This window comes from Copadichromis virginalis, linkage group LG8 (genome assembly GCF_057382275.1).
Source record: "Copadichromis virginalis isolate Kocher_CV1m ecotype Utaka linkage group LG8, C_Virginalis_male_GT1.1, whole genome shotgun sequence".
NCBI lineage: Eukaryota > Metazoa > Chordata > Actinopteri > Cichliformes > Cichlidae > Copadichromis > Copadichromis virginalis.
The window spans coordinates 5,439,557-5,453,982 of record NC_140625.1 but is presented as its reverse complement, the minus strand read 5'-3'; the positions used below and the strand labels follow the sequence as shown (position 1 = coordinate 5,453,982).

Below are 14,426 nucleotides of genomic sequence, written 5' to 3'. Positions count from 1 at the left end.
TCTCTCCCTCTCTTACTCACACACAGACACACGCACTTATATAGGTGTGTGTCTGTGTGTGTGTGTCAACAATACCTTATTGCACTGCTTTCATGCCCGAGCTGTAGCTCATCATTAGTTTGTGCAGACTCGTGCATCCTGGATACTGACAACGACCAGATGCTCCCACATCAGTATCATCATAACTTCTCTGCACTTGTGATTTTTTTTTTGAGAATCCATGTCAAAGTATCTTTAATTACATATGAGACTTTACATAACAAGGCACCAGATTTCATCAGTCAGCTCTATGCTGTTAAAAAGGGCTTTGGTGGGTAAGGCCATTTAGCTGCTTCAAGGTCCAGGTTAAAGTCAAAGAGGCTTCTTTTGTTTTGTCTTGCATCTCCTCTTGTTACAATTTAGTATTCAGTCTCTAAAAAAGAATCAATGTCCTGACTAACTAATATTGTGAATATTTTATTTTGTCAAATATAGCTCATAGTTACCACTAGACTCCATGTTAACTATTTAAAATACTCTTTTATGCCTTGTACTATGTTTTTTCTGTATGAAAATATGAGCTTGTTTCTGTTTTTGCCTTCAACATTTCTCTGCCTCTTAAGCATTTTTTTAATGCTTTATTCTAATTTTCTTGGTTTTTGTTGTTATTATAGCAATTTCTTTTCTTCCATAGGTCATAGTTAAAGCTATGACAGTGTTTGTGCTGTAAGTGAAGCATTATTTCTGACCTAAAATGGCCAATATGCCATTTGACCTTTGAAAGCCAGGCAGAAAGAAGCTCCCAGAACATGTTTCAAAAGTATCTCCTTCATCAAAGACGGCATCAGGGTCAAAGACAGGTGGGTAGGAAAATAGATAAGTACTTAGGAGAAGAGAAGAGTGGTGCACTGAAAATCTGAGCAACCTAGCAGTAGTCTCCTTAACAGCGTGACTCTGGATGTCTGCTGGGTTGAAACTACAATAGGCAGAAGATGGACTACAAAATACATCTAATCCACCACAAGTTGTTCTTAGCTTGTTGTTTTATTCAGGTCAATTAAACGATAAGAGCCTGTGAAAAATACCTCTGCATTACAAGTCTAAAGAAGGAGGAGCATTTAGGGAAAGGTTTACTATGACAGTACAAAACTACTGGATTTACCTAAGATGTCAATTTTGTGAGTGAAAGTTGTGGACAGGATTATCTTTGCAGCTAGTCTTATGGTATATGTAGTTGTAAGAGTTTCCCTTCCAGGAGGATATTCACATGAGCCATGCAAATGTGTTTTACAGAGTTTGCAGCACACAGTTTACTGCAAGTTGCAAAATCCAATTCCAAAAAAAGCATGTCTTATGCCTAAGGTGGCTGTGATGGTTGCTACTAGGGTTGTCTTTTTTAAGAGGGGGAAATGTTATCAGAATGAGTGTAATTGGCACTTTGTGTATGCGCAAATCTGTGAGAGTAGGGCCAAAACTTTGAGCTGTCTTTTTCTCAGCAGTGCGCACACGGCAGGCAACGTCTCTGAGGTTGAATCTGTAATGATTAAAAGTGAAATGTCTAGGAAAATTCATCTATTAATAAATATGTGTAAGTGTGTTAGATTTATGCCTGAATGTTGCTGTGTGCTACAAAAAAATGTGAATGTGGCACAGTAACATAGTAACAGTGATCACTCATAATCCTCTTTGGCGTTGTTCTACATATCATACAGGTCAGCTGTTGTTCAGGTTCACAGGGTGGAACAGTTTGTAATAGAGCAGCTTTCCTTTGACTAAATCCAGCACTCCACCTGACTCTCAATCCTCAGAACCCTATGCACTGTGCACTCTCAGAGAGAGTTGCCTTACACTAGATTATTTTGGTTAGTAGCGATTCCACTCTCTCCTTCCCGCTCCCTCAGTGGGTCTGCAGATTTTTGACTCTCTAATTTGCGCTGACCTTGGTAGAATGTTGGTTATTACTTAAGTGAACTAGTTACATCATTGTGGATTGTAGGGCATTGCAAACGCTGCAACTGCATCATTGCACTTATTTCCACCATTTAATAAATTGTCCAGAAGCCCATAAAATTAAATACATCTTATTTTCTTATATTTTCCAACTGGCTAGTGATCTAGTCTGACTTCTTTACTCCTCCCTGTTTAGGATTTATGTGACTAAAATAAAATTTCCTCCATCCATCACTTATCCCTGCAGACCTAATATTTTTGGTATGTTGATATTCACTAACATTCGTTGCCCTTGTTAAATAAATACATAATGAAATAAAGGCTCATGTGGCTGCGTAAGGACTTTTAATTTTGTAATATATGGGAAAATGACTCTTGAATCTTTTCCTCTGTGACCTCAGTAAGACTTGATTCGAGTGATTAAGCCTATGAACTAATCATAAAAATGTTTACTGAATGCAACATGAAGTTCTAGTTATTGAATCAGAGTCAGACAAGAGAATAAAGCAGGATAATTTAATGGCTAATTCCTCATGATGGACAAGTTGCCAACTAATTAGTGTGCTGTATCCTTAAGTTTCACATTTAGCTTTCTTAAGCCAGATGCCAAGTATATGGAGTGGCTCTAATATAGTGACAGGGTCAATGCTGACTTTAAGGCCTTTTAATTAGACTTCATTTACTTGGATGTCACAGTAGCATAGAGGTAGTAGAGCTAGCATTTATAATATTAGCAATGACAATTGAAGAAGTAGTGCTTTCTCATTATGGGTATGACATTATAATAAATACAGATATATGATTTTTACTAGCAGGGATGTAGTTGAAGTGATAGCTGTACATGGTGTAACAGTAACAGATGGATAAACATATCTGTATTTATGAATGACATACTAAGGTGTATGATTAGTTAAGCACTTGCTAATACCTTACAAATGCTCAATAGTGTGACATCAATTATAAAGAGCTAGGGTTAGCAGTAGTAGAAGTGATATATATAATTAACATAGTGGTGGAAGTAGCACAAGTGGCAAGAGTAAAGGCAGTATTAATGGTAGTAATAGTTAAGTTGTATTAGTAACAGCAGTGGATTTAGACTGCTACTGTGGCCATTTGTTCTGTGTGCCATAGACAGCCTGTTAATCTTACTAAACCGTAGGTAGAGCAGACAAATACCTGGCTAATTTTTGTTTTTTCATTTGTATTACAAAATGTTTATCCGAATCATTTAATGTTTCCCTCTTTAATACATACACCTGGATCAATTTGTTTAAATGTTTCCCATCTCTAAACCTTTTCAGAAGAGCAATATGGAATATGAATAATGTAACAGAAAGTCTGCGTGTGAGGCAGCCCTAATGATAGTGGGTATACTAAACCTGTTGAGTAAAAGCAAAGCCTCACATACACACACAGCCCTGCACACACAGTGTCACTGTTACATACCATGCATCTCCAGTGCTTTGCATAAACAGGCCCACACATTTCCACCCGCACAAGATCACACATACATAAACACCCCATAAACAAGTGACGTTAGTGTTGAAAGCTGCAGAGCGAAGTTTTGTTTCCCGTCTCCCATTTACTGTAGGAACAGACTAGCACACACACATGTATGCACACACGCAGCCACACAGACACATACATGAAATATACGGGGGGGAGGGGTATGATAATTGAGGAGCCTTCTAATTAGAGAGCATACCCTTTACAGCAGCAAGCCACCATTAGTGCACCCTGTATTTGTTAGTGCATTCACAATGATGGCTGCCCTATTATAAGTACTGTTATTTAACATTCTGTGCAAGGGAAACTGTGGCTCATTAGGGGCTGCGGCGGTCATGATAAACAACGACCGGAAGGGTTCAAGCAAGGGATCTTTGTCTGTGTGTGTGTGTGTGTGTGTGTGTACAGTATGTGGGTATGTGTGTGTGTATGAGTCATCTGCTCCCCAGAGAACACATTCGTTTCATGTTTTTTTTCCCTCTTCAGTTTTACAGAGGTGGATTTCTACCTTTGGTTAGTTTGCATTGTGACATATTTGTGCATGTGCTGTGGTACTACCAGCTGAAGTACTATTGCATGCTAACTGTAGTACTACTTCTAGGATAAGTAGTACTAATACAAGTAGTAGATGTACTTTGAGTTCTGGTAGAAGCAGTTGTAGAAGTATTACTAGAATGTGTACGAGTTGCAGTAGGAAGTAGTAGTTCTGATACATTAGCAGCTGTAATAGTAGGTTTTGCTAAAGTAGATTAAAGACATTAATTTATTTTGTCTCGCTTACTAATAAGGGGCCAGAGCATTCCTTGTGAACAACTAAATGACTTGTGGTATACACGACGGCCAGTATTTATGACAATAGGTAATTTATCCTAATCTGTTACGTTCTAATTGCATGATAGCATTCAAGTTCACCCTTTTTTAATATTTACTAGTCTATATACAGACCATCTGTATTGGTCTGGAAGCCAGCATACAGTCTCTCGTGTTGAAGAATTTAATCAATATTCTGATACAGTGACCATATAGAGTAGCATCATATAGTTCCTGCAAGACCATTAGTAGTACAAGCAGTAGTACAGATAGATAAGTAGGTGTATAGTTAGAGAAATAGTGGTCAATTTAGTAATAACAGCAGAATGAAAAATAAAAGGTGTAGTATGACTAATCACTGCTGTAGCAATAAGTACGTCTTTGCAGTAATTCTCCTGTTCAAATCAGTGTGGAGGTGTTTCATGTAATCGCTCTAAACTTAGCTCCTACCAAAAGAGGCTAACTCCTGACAGCTATTTGCACTGGGGAAAAGAAACGGGAGGGTTTTCTCTTATATGGATAATAACTGGAAACATTAGACACCCCGTTCCCTTAACACACAAACGGCCAGATGTCTTTTTGTTGCATGAATGAAGCTATACTTAGTCCACACGGCAATGTAAGCAAACACTGGAATCCCAAACTCTGTTGAATTTAAACGTGTGTTTTGAGTGCATAAGCATTTGAATGCATTTGAATGAATGGGTATAGTCTTTTGGTTTTGTATTGAATTTTCTCTCGCCTTAAGAAATGGTTGTTCCAATTTACATTTCCAGCTGCAGGGAGTGAGAGTGGGCTGTTTTATACAGGCAGTCAGGGGCACAGAGACATGTTTTTCCTACTTGGATTTCTATCAGCAGTACATAAACACCGAAGCAGCGCAGATATATTGAATATCACGCTTGTCTTTCACCAATTAGTTTGTCCCTTTTTGCCCCTCTCCCTCTTCCCACCCTCCCTCTTTTGCCCAACCCCCACCCCACCTATTCATCATGTTGATGGCTCACTTGGTGCTCGTCTAATGTTCAACTGCATATTTTATACAGAATTGTCGCAACCCAAAAGGGCCGTCTTCCCTCAGGCCTGATTTTTCTGTTTGTTAATTAGCTGAAAGACAAGCATGAAAAACAGTCTGTTTTTATTTCCCCAGTGCAATGTTTTGATGGAGTCGGACGTTAATGTAGAGCCCTAGTTGTCAGGGAGTTATGAGGAGTTTGTAACAGCTTTAATTTCTCTTTATGATCGTCTTTGGTCTATTCATTTGTGTGTGTGTGTGTGTGTGTGTGTGTGTGTGTGTGTGTGTGTGTGTGTGTGTGTGTGTGTGTGTGTGTGTGTGTGTGTGTGTGTGTGTGTGTGTGCGCGCGCGCGCGCGCGCTGATAGCAGCTCCAGTCCTAAAGCTTTTATATTTTCAAACTATGCATGCCGTTCATCTCTTATTTCTCCCTTTATCTGCTTGGACAGGTTACAGTTTTTTTACAGTAATGCTAAAAGGTCACATGCATGACCCATGGCACAATCCTATAGGGCACAAAATAGTATCTGCAAATGTTTAGTGTCCTTTATGAAGCGTATTTTTTTGACTCTCATAAGACACAGAATCATATTTATTGCCTTGAAGAACTGAGATGTTTACCTTTCAGTTGAGATGCTTTTGAGCTCAATCAGCAGTCGTATTAATAATGAAGATCCAACAATGATGCAAACGACAAAACAAAATGATCAGTCCTTCAAAACTACTTGAGAGATTCAGTTAGGTGATAGTGGCAGATTCATTAGTCTTAATGATATGCACACTGATTGCAAGACCATTTAACAAAACAGAAATAGATTATTGTCAGTAGCCCGCCTCTGCGCTCAAGTCATTGTTCCCTTCATCTTAATCTTTGTGTTACTTTTTTCCTTTCAACTTATGTAAACTGGAGACTGTTTCATGTTTTAATTAAATGTACAGTTCAACATCTGAGCAGTGACTCTTTTTTTGGAGAAATAGACTGATGCTAGTATCATGTTTGTGATGTTAGGATGTCTATTTTAACGTTAAAAAAAGCTGAAGCTGGTGAACTGGATGGATCAATAACTGGATGGTCTGAGGGGGGACCTTTGCAATATTAAGCTGATGGTGGTTGATACATTTTATATCTCTGCAGGTCAGAGGTGTTTCAGTATTCACTGCAGTGACTCTGTCTATTTGTAATCACAGCCAGGTTGTAGTATTGGGTGCGAATCCTGTACAGGCCTATACTAAAAGCTTTCCTCACAGATTTAAACTATTCAGTTCAATTTAATTTATTGAGAGCGAAATGAAAACAAAAGTTGCCTCAAGGCTCTTTATATTGTAAGGTCAACATCCTACAATAATACAAAGAAAACAGAGAAAACCCCAACAACCAGACAATCACAGTGCTTTGGTGACAGCAGGAAGGAAAAACTCCCTTTTAACAGGAACAAACCTCTTTGGGTTGAGGGGAGGAAGACAGGACAAAGACACGCTGTGGAAGAGAGCAATACAGAGATCAGTGGTCAGTAAGAATAGAGAAACTCCATATAAATGCTGGTCTGTTCACTTAAAAAAATCTCGTTTCTTGCCTACAGATTTGCTGGTAGGCACTCATCTCTTTGTAACTCTTAGCATATACTACTGTCAGAAATTTGTTGTACTGCTCCATTGAACAAGGATTTGACTGGCTGAAGATCTCATTTATCCAGATCTTCATCCAGGCAAATCCTCCTGACCTCCCGCTCTCCGGTGTCTCATCTTCCGATAGGTGGATGACCTCAAGGCCAAGCTGGCTGCTCAAGAAGTGGAACTCAAGCAGAAGAATGAGGATGCTGACAAACTTATACAGGCAAGAACATATATAACACCAGCACCTCAAGAAAAACAAAACAAAACACGTATCTGTGTTTTGGGGCATATTTCTCTGGCAGTGCTTAAAGAAATGAAGTATGATGTTAAATAAATCTTAATTAAGCACTAGGCTGTCATATCAGAAGCAGCATCCCTATCTACGGATGGATTTCTAGTCTTGGCTGGAACTGCTCAGTAAAATATTAGATATTCAGAGAAAGTTAGGCTTAAACCTCAGTGTCAAATTAGTCGGAAGAAAAAACGCCTGCATTTTGTTTCTCAGAGCATTCTTTGTTCTCAGTCTTATACCTTGGAATTTTGATTTGTCTTTTTACAGTTTAAAATACCAGTTTTGCTTAATTAAAGAGTAGTTGTGTTTATTAAGCCACTTTACATGTTAACCTAGCAATAAATTCTGTGTGCTGGCCCCAGGAGGTTGGGATAGAAACTGAGAAAGTGTCCAAAGAGAAGGCGGTGGCTGATGAAGAAGAAGAAAAAGTGGCTGCCATTGCTGTGGTAGTCAGCGGCAAACAGAGAGACTGTGAAGAAGACTTAGCTAAAGCCGAGCCAGCCCTGCTTGCTGCTCAGGATGCCCTTAACACTCTCAATAAGGTCAGTTACTCTCTTGTCCCATGCTGTAACGTATTGATTTACTTCATACTTTATACTTTTCTTGCTTGGTTTTGATTTAATTTTCCCAGCTTCAGTGGAATAACTTACGTGCACACAAGCCTTGAATTGTATAGGAGATTATTTAGTCATAGGATTCAGCAGGTCTTCCCCAAAATAATGTCTTCTCTGTGTTCTGCAGACATTTTACTTTATCCTTGCATCCCATGTAGGTTTATGAGCATCCTGGGGGATATTCAAAAACACCCTCTGTGTTTAAAGGTGCTCTCTGTTCAAACAAGCAGAACAGACAGTTCAATCACTGCTTAGAGCTCTCTAAAGATGCCCTAATTAGAATTCTCTGTTGTCTTCTCAGAGTCAGCACAGGTTCTTCTGTCTTTATTCTAATCCAGGGCTGCCCAATCCCGGTCCTCGAGAGCTACCGTCCTGCAGCTTTTAGATGCATCCTTGTTCCCACACACCTGAATCAAATGAATGGCTTGTTATCAGGCCTTTGCCAAACATGATGGCATGCTGAAGAAGTAATCAAACCATTTGACCATTTGATTCAGCTGTGTTGGAGTAGGGATGCATCTAAAAGCTGCAGGACGGTAGCTCTCGAGGACCGGGATTGGGCAGCCCTGTTCTAATCCTTTCCACTTTCTCTCTTTTCCCCTCAGAAGACCACAGACAAGTACTTTTATACAAACTCAATTCGATCACAGCTTTCATTTTTCATTAGTGACTCTGTCTGTCTTCCCTACATCAGAACAACTTGACTGAGCTGAAGTCATTTGGCTCTCCAGTGGCAGCAGTGACCAACATCACAGCAGCAGTCATGGTCCTGATGGCACCTGGTGGCAAAGTCCCAAAGGATCGCAGCTGGAAGGCTGCAAAGGTAATGATGGCCAAAGTGGACACATTCCTGGACTCTTTGATTAACTTCAACAAGGAAAAGATCCCAGAGGCTTGCCTTAAGGCCATTCAGCCTTACCTGCAGGTAAGTGTTCAATTAGCCCTTACTCATTGAATTCCTTGCTAACACTGTTCAGAGTGCAATGTCTGCCGCATGGCAAGCTCAACTAATAAGTCATAAATTTAGTAGGGGTGTGATTATAATGACAATGGCACATTATGGCTGCCAAGTGTTGAAATGACAGAGAGAGAGAATCAGCTAGTAAATTAAGCATTACAAATTTAACAGCCGTCCTGATGATGAAGTTCAGTGAAGCAAACATGAGGAATGTCAGTGTGGCCAATAAAGGTAAAGTGCAGCTTAAGTTCACTATGTAGGAACTGTTGAACTGAAATTAATCTCTGTACCTTGTGAAAAAAAGAACTATTTTGGAAAAACAGGTAAAATAGTTCAAACTGAGAACTATTTTCCAACTGCCTGTGCACCAAATGATTTTACTTTCATTATCACTGATTTGCTTTTGACACTGTGTGTTTGAGAATCCAGTAATATCCTGTATCCTTTAGCCAAAATAGCTGCTGCAGATCAAATTACACAGGATAACATGAAAGGACTGTGCCAAAGCAATATAATAAACAAAAATATGTCAGCATTCGTTTTGCAATAACAAACTCATTTGTAAATTGATATTCATTCTTGGTGTACATTTAATGGACAGAGGTAGCAGCTATATCAAAAGATTTTCCAAGAAAAGAAACAGCTAGCTATATCCTTGTTAGCCTCTCATGCTTATGAGTTGGATCATGAATTTTTTACCATCATTACCACGTAGTTGCTGATGAATTATTTCAGGCCCAAACTGATGTTGATGTAGAACTGTGTGTCTTCGCCTGTATGTTTTGCAGACAAAGTTACAAAAGTTAAGCTAGCTAATGTATGTGAGAAGCCTGCTAATGTCCAAGCGTTGTAAATCATTTATTACTCTCTCTCACTTCACATCAGCAACAGTGTTAAGCCTGCAACTTTACCACACAGCTCTCCTGACGTTATTACACAGAAAGACATTTTATACTGCATTTTAACCATAATTTAATATGAATTTTATGTTCATTTTCAGGATATTTGCTGACAGCCTGAGAAATTATTAACGCATTTTGAATTTGGAAGCAGGATGTGACAGCATGTGTATCCTTTTCTCCAGGATCCAGAATTCCAGCCAGACCTGGTGGCATCCAAGTCATATGCAGCAGCGGGTCTGTGCTCCTGGGTTTTAAACATCGTCAAGTTCTACGAGGTTTACTGCGAGGTGGAGCCGAAGCGTCAGGCTCTAAGCAAGGCCAATGCAGAGCTGGCGGCTGCACAAGAGAAGCTCGCCGCCATCAAAAGCAAAATCAATGTAAGCCACTGCACTGAACTGAGACTACAGGAAATGAAAAGTTTATTTGTTGCCTGACAAGTATCTGTTTCAAAAGAAGACAATTTCAATATCTAAAATCCAAAGGATATATTCTTTGAAATTGCATTACCATTTTATTAAAGAAAGGAGTACTGTTCTTTGAAGGCATGTTCTTGTCTTCTTCTTATCATTTCTTTGACACAAACGCAGTGACACGCACAAAAAAGTATTAAAACTTAAAAGAGACAGAGTTGAAAAGTGACTTATAAAAGTCAGAAATCCTCAGCACCTCACTATAAAAGATTCGTGAGACATCAGTGAGGATCAACAACTCCATCACCTGAAGATATGTAGTTATAATAAGATTTTGGTGCTACAGAAATAAAATAGAAACAACTGGAAGCCATAAGCAAAAGTTCAGAATTATTTTTCCAACACTTGAGTGACAGTTGACACATGCGTTCTTCCAGCAATGATCTACCAACAGCATTTCATCAATGCTAAGCTGTTGCAAGTGCTTTTAAAAGCTTTTGCAGTTAATTAATCTAAAACCAAATCTGTCAGCCTGAAAACCCTATTGATAAAAGCAGCTGTAAATAATTGTTTCTCAGTGGCGTTTGGCATTCAGCGCATCAGACAGCCCCAGCAGAGCACTGGGTTCGGTACACTGCAGCAGCTTTTGCTGCTTACATCAAAACCTGCAGAGTGCAGAGTGACGACTATTAATAAGATCCAGCGTGACTTCTCGCTGTCATTTTTCAAGCCCTCAGTCAGATCGCTTGAGTGGAGAGTGGCTTCGGAGCCAAGGGGAATTAGCAATCCTCAAACTAATCTACTGAACCTGTGTGCCTCTCCACCGATTAATCCTGTTTGTCCTTGCGCTAATTGCTTCCATATGCCAAGTAAATCCATAGTGGGACTAATGATAAGTTTTACCCAACTTTCTACACACTCCTAAATTTCTTTCATAGAAACACTTTGACTGTCTTTAATCTCTGTCTCTTAGGATTCGTTATGACCACACTGTACTTTAACAAGTGCCAATTTTTTCTCTGTTTTTGTGTGCGTGTGTGTTTGTGGCCTATCAGCACCTTAATGAGAACCTGGCCAAGCTCACAGCCAAGTTTGAGAAGGCCACTGCAGACAAGCTCAAGTGCCAACAGGAAGCAGAATCAACCGCGCACACCATTTCCCTGGCTAACCGTCTGGTGAGGAGGCTAGCCACTACCACAGACAAATACACTCTGTTTCCTGTCACAGCATGCTTACATAGTTACAGATGTGTGCACACTGCAATACTGCATTTTAAATCTGATGTTGATTTTGTCTTATCTTTGATTAGTAGCATTTAGACTAAGACACTTTCAATCAATTAAGCATTATTTGTGTCATATTTTTTATTTTGAGGTTACAACTGTCAGCACCTTTCTTGCTGGGTACCTGGGTTACCGATTCTTTCTTGTCTGTGGTGTAGGAAAGATTTTATGCCTAACACACATAAAATGATATCAGAAGCGCTGACTGAAGAAGCCAGCCACATCCTCTTCACCATCAATTATCGGGAGGAAATAGATTTAAAATGAAATAAAAGAAATGACAGGTGACGCATAATGTCTATATCAAAAGTTTCTTAATCTGATAATACAATCAAAAGAGGAGCTGATGCCATATGAGATAGCACAGAAGCTATTTGGGCCAGAAATGAATGAAGGCCTGAAATTTTTGCTATTTCATGCTGTAGTTATTCTGCCAACTGCATATACAGACTTGGGAAAAAATAGGATTGCTACAGAGTACATACAGAGTATTAATGTCATGAATTTCAATTTATATGTGACTTTTTGTGCTGTTTTATGATTTAATAATAACACATGATTGACAGAAATCCCCATTGTGGTCCCACTGGTATAAATAAATGGAAAAGATATGTTACTTTTTCAGACAACCAACACTGTCCATCAAGGTCGTAAATATTTAACAAAATAAGATTAAAAACGAGATTTTTGTTTTCCCCAAGATAACTAACATAAAATAAAATTATACAGAAATGTTCTGAGTGTCTCAGTTGGTGATCCTGTTTCTCAAAAGAATCACTAGTTTGATCAGAACTTGAGCAGAGATGAAAATCTCTCTTAGAAGCCTGACCCTGCTTCCTGGGCCCAAACAAAGGAGACTTTTGAGGAGAAGTCTGGCAAGGGTGTGGCTTTAGTCACATATAAAGCATCGGCAAAAGTTGGAGTGGGGCAATCAGCTACTGCATTGATTTTCTTTGGGTCAGCCTTCATATGTCCACCTTCGCTGACGTACCCTCGGAAGGTTACAGATGGAACTCAAAATCACACTTTTTTGTGATAACAATGAGGCTTTGAAGCACTCAAGAGACTTGTCAGCGATGCTCTCTAATGGTTTTGAACAGATAGAAACCCATTCCATAAAGCTCTCTGTGCTTTTGTGCCACTGTTCTTGAGCTAATCTGAAGGCCACATGAAATTTAAAGGTCTGTAGCAAATTGGTGAATTCTGCACCAGTTTTCGTGGCTGAGTTGCTGATATTCCGCTTCTAGTTTGTTATGATACCGCCAACAGCTGACTATAGAATGGTAACACTCCTGAGCTCCTAAAACAACCCATTCTGCCCTAATGCTCAATTATACATTTTATACACCTGTGGTGATGGAAGTGCTTGGAACACCTGAATGTAATGATTTGGCTTGGTGAGTGAATACTCACCAATAAAAGAAAACATCTGTGCCTACTGCTCAGCACCGAAGTCCACCAAAGCTTGTAAAGACAGAGAATCTTTTTTAACACACATGCATCAGGTAATAGCATGTGAGGTGAGGTGGAGCTGCTTGGGAGGGAAGCATGGATGACAACCAATCATGGACTGACTGTATCATATTGAACATTTGCTCCCGGCACTGTTGTTCAGTCATTAACTAGAGGGCTTGATAGTCTGGGCCCAGAAAGGCACCTTGCACAGTTTGGCCTGTTGAAATTAGATTTGAGTCATGTAATGACACTTTCCAGTAAAAAGAGTAATTTCTTTATTTGACCATATTACCATCATTTATCCTGCTGATTTGTCATGCAGCACAACTGCTTTTCTGAGTCATTACAGACAACCTGCTTTTAAGGCTTCATCAGAAGATTCTGACATTTCCTTCTGTCTTAGGAGCAATTCACATGATACTTATCTAAGTACTGCAAAATTAAACTGCTAGAAGCTAAGGCTTTATTCAGTAATGGAGACACAACTTACTGACAGGCTAAAAAAACGCTAGACATCTTTATCCTTATAAATAACGTTTCATCCAGTCTTCTGCAAAGGTTTTGTGCACTGCAGAATAAGAAAAATGGTCTGATATTGCACAGGTGTCTACTCCATGATTTGATATGAAAAGCTGCCATCTTGAATAATACACAAGATAGGGACCGTCTCAAATGTGTATTCAAAATAGTCTGCAGACAAAGAGCCTCCTTTAAAAATCTGTCACTATATATCGTGCTGCTTGTTTAATAAGGGTGGTTAAAATGGCTAAAGTGATTAATAGTAGTTCAAATATAAGAGCTGAGTCATTATAGGTGGTGACAATAACTTGATATTTTGGAGAAGGTCAACCAGACTTTTTATAAATAAATTTAACTTTGTAACTCAGTAATTATTATTTTCTTTGTTCCTAGATTGCCAACAGTTTGGAGGATAATTTAATCAAATCGTCCCCAATGATGACAGAACTTAAAGTGCTAACTGGAACTTTATTCCAGTTAGTTTTTGGAAAAACTGCCAGGACAAACGTTAATTAACACAGTGTGAAAGTATGTTTATTTATATTTATATATGTAAATATATATATGTGTGTATGTGTGTGTGTATATATATATATATATGTATATATATATATATATATATATATATATATATATACAAAAATATATACAAAAAAGTTGAACAGCCACAAGGGGCAGTACCCTCCATGGAGAAGGAGGCTAGAGGGCAAGATCAAAGTAGCACGGAGGGAGGTTAGCCAACTAACGGAGTTGCAGAAAGGTGCGACAAATAAGGTGCCTAAGAAATACAGCAAGTTGTCCATACCTGAGGCCTTGGAAACTGCCAAGCAAAGACTCACAGCCTTGGCCAGCCGCTTGAGGAGGTACACCAGAGAGATAGAAGGCAGGAGAATAAACCAGCTGTTCTCCACAGAACCAGCAAAGGTGTACTCTCAGTGGCAAGGGAACAATAAGAGAACAGCACCACCAAGGCTGGAGACGGAGCAATACTGGAAGAGCATATGGGAGAAGGATGCAACCCATAACGGCAATGCTCAGTGGCTAGAGGATCTGAGGGCAGACCACAGCGACCTCCCTGAACAGGGTCCAGTAACCATCACAGTGGCAGATATCCAAGAAAG

The 14,426-nt window shown here is 39.3% G+C and overlaps 1 protein-coding gene across 1 annotated transcript in view; it reads left to right on the top strand.

Moving 5' to 3' along the window:
• Window positions 1–14,426, top strand: part of dnah9 (dynein, axonemal, heavy chain 9) — a 186,516-nt gene that overhangs the window by 98,549 nt on the left and 73,541 nt on the right. Inside the window, exons 55-59 of the mRNA XM_085465473.1 lie at window positions 7,012–7,092; window positions 7,527–7,706; window positions 8,473–8,703; window positions 9,821–10,015; window positions 11,104–11,223. Coding sequence (XP_085321599.1) covers window positions 7,012–7,092; window positions 7,527–7,706; window positions 8,473–8,703; window positions 9,821–10,015; window positions 11,104–11,223 — 807 coding nt within the window. The remainder of the gene's footprint in view (window positions 1–7,011; window positions 7,093–7,526; window positions 7,707–8,472; window positions 8,704–9,820; window positions 10,016–11,103; window positions 11,224–14,426) is intronic.